Consider the following 950-nt stretch of genomic DNA (forward strand, 5'->3'; position numbering starts at 1 on the left):
TGTGAAAGACGTATTAGATCCAAAATCTCTCATTTAAATCCAAGTCAAGTCAATTTATAGTCTATGAAGAGTGAAGTCTCTAGTTTACATCTCTGCAAAAAAAAGTACAAATGTGCACAAACCTCAGAATCCTCCTCGTTCTGCAGTGGCATGGTGTACGGATCATGTTTGCGGATCAGAGGATCAACTAGAAGCAGAAACAGCATGTACAGCAGAAGAGCTCCAACCACTGACAAGTAGATTATAATGGTCACCTGGGAAATACATAAAAATATTAATACTCCTCAATTCAGGATAACTAGATTATAAAGGCATAAAAGCAGACTCTAATAAACATCTTTAATTCAAAGTAGGATTTATTGATTACTGGAAGTCGCTCAATACCTTAATGGTGTTGCTGCTTCGTTCTTCATACTTGCACTCACAGAGCAGACAGTAGGCCTCCACATCATGGCCAGGCACTGGCATGGGCTCCACCACATGCAGACAGTTACTACAAACAATACATTAACAATAAATTCCCAGCTAGATGAAAATAGTGTAAGACAATTCAATTAATTACACACAATATCCTTTACAGACAATGCAGATTCTTTGTCAAATTGTCCCTAGTACAGTAGCCTGTCTCACCAGTCTTTCTGGGACACGTTCTTTTTGTAGATATGTCCACTGATATTTCTGTAGGGTGGACAAATACACTTGCAACGCACATCTTCAAAACTCTGTGTGAGCAACATGTTAAGAAAGTGACATGTTTAGGAAATATTTTACATACGTGTAAAAAATATATAAACATAGATGTAATGGATATGTGTCAGGGATAAACTTACTTTATCTGCATATGCGAATGAAATCACGTCTATGAGAACAAGAAACACCAGAAGGACAGCTGCTATCCGGAGATTTTGAGCAGTGCTGGATGACATGGTGCCTGCACATAAACATCTTTT

General features: G+C 38.0%; 1 protein-coding gene across 1 annotated transcript; it reads right to left on the reverse strand.

Moving 5' to 3' along the window:
• Window positions 1-122: 122 nt before the first annotated feature.
• Window positions 123-937, reverse strand: LOC107580914 (putative protein 2; the record flags this gene model as incomplete). The annotated part of the gene is made up of 4 exons (XM_016266527.1): window positions 831-937; window positions 631-722; window positions 385-493; window positions 123-254 (listed from the first exon to the last, which is right to left on the reverse strand). Coding segments are annotated over exons 1-4 (429 nt in total), but the record flags the coding sequence as incomplete, so codon positions are not given.
• Between the last annotated feature and the right edge of the window lie 13 nt (window positions 938-950).

The sequence above is a fragment of the Sinocyclocheilus grahami genome, unplaced genomic scaffold (assembly GCF_001515645.1).
Source record: "Sinocyclocheilus grahami isolate Dianchi unplaced genomic scaffold, SAMN03320097.WGS_v1.1 scaffold51198.1, whole genome shotgun sequence".
Lineage (NCBI taxonomy): Eukaryota > Metazoa > Chordata > Actinopteri > Cypriniformes > Cyprinidae > Sinocyclocheilus > Sinocyclocheilus grahami.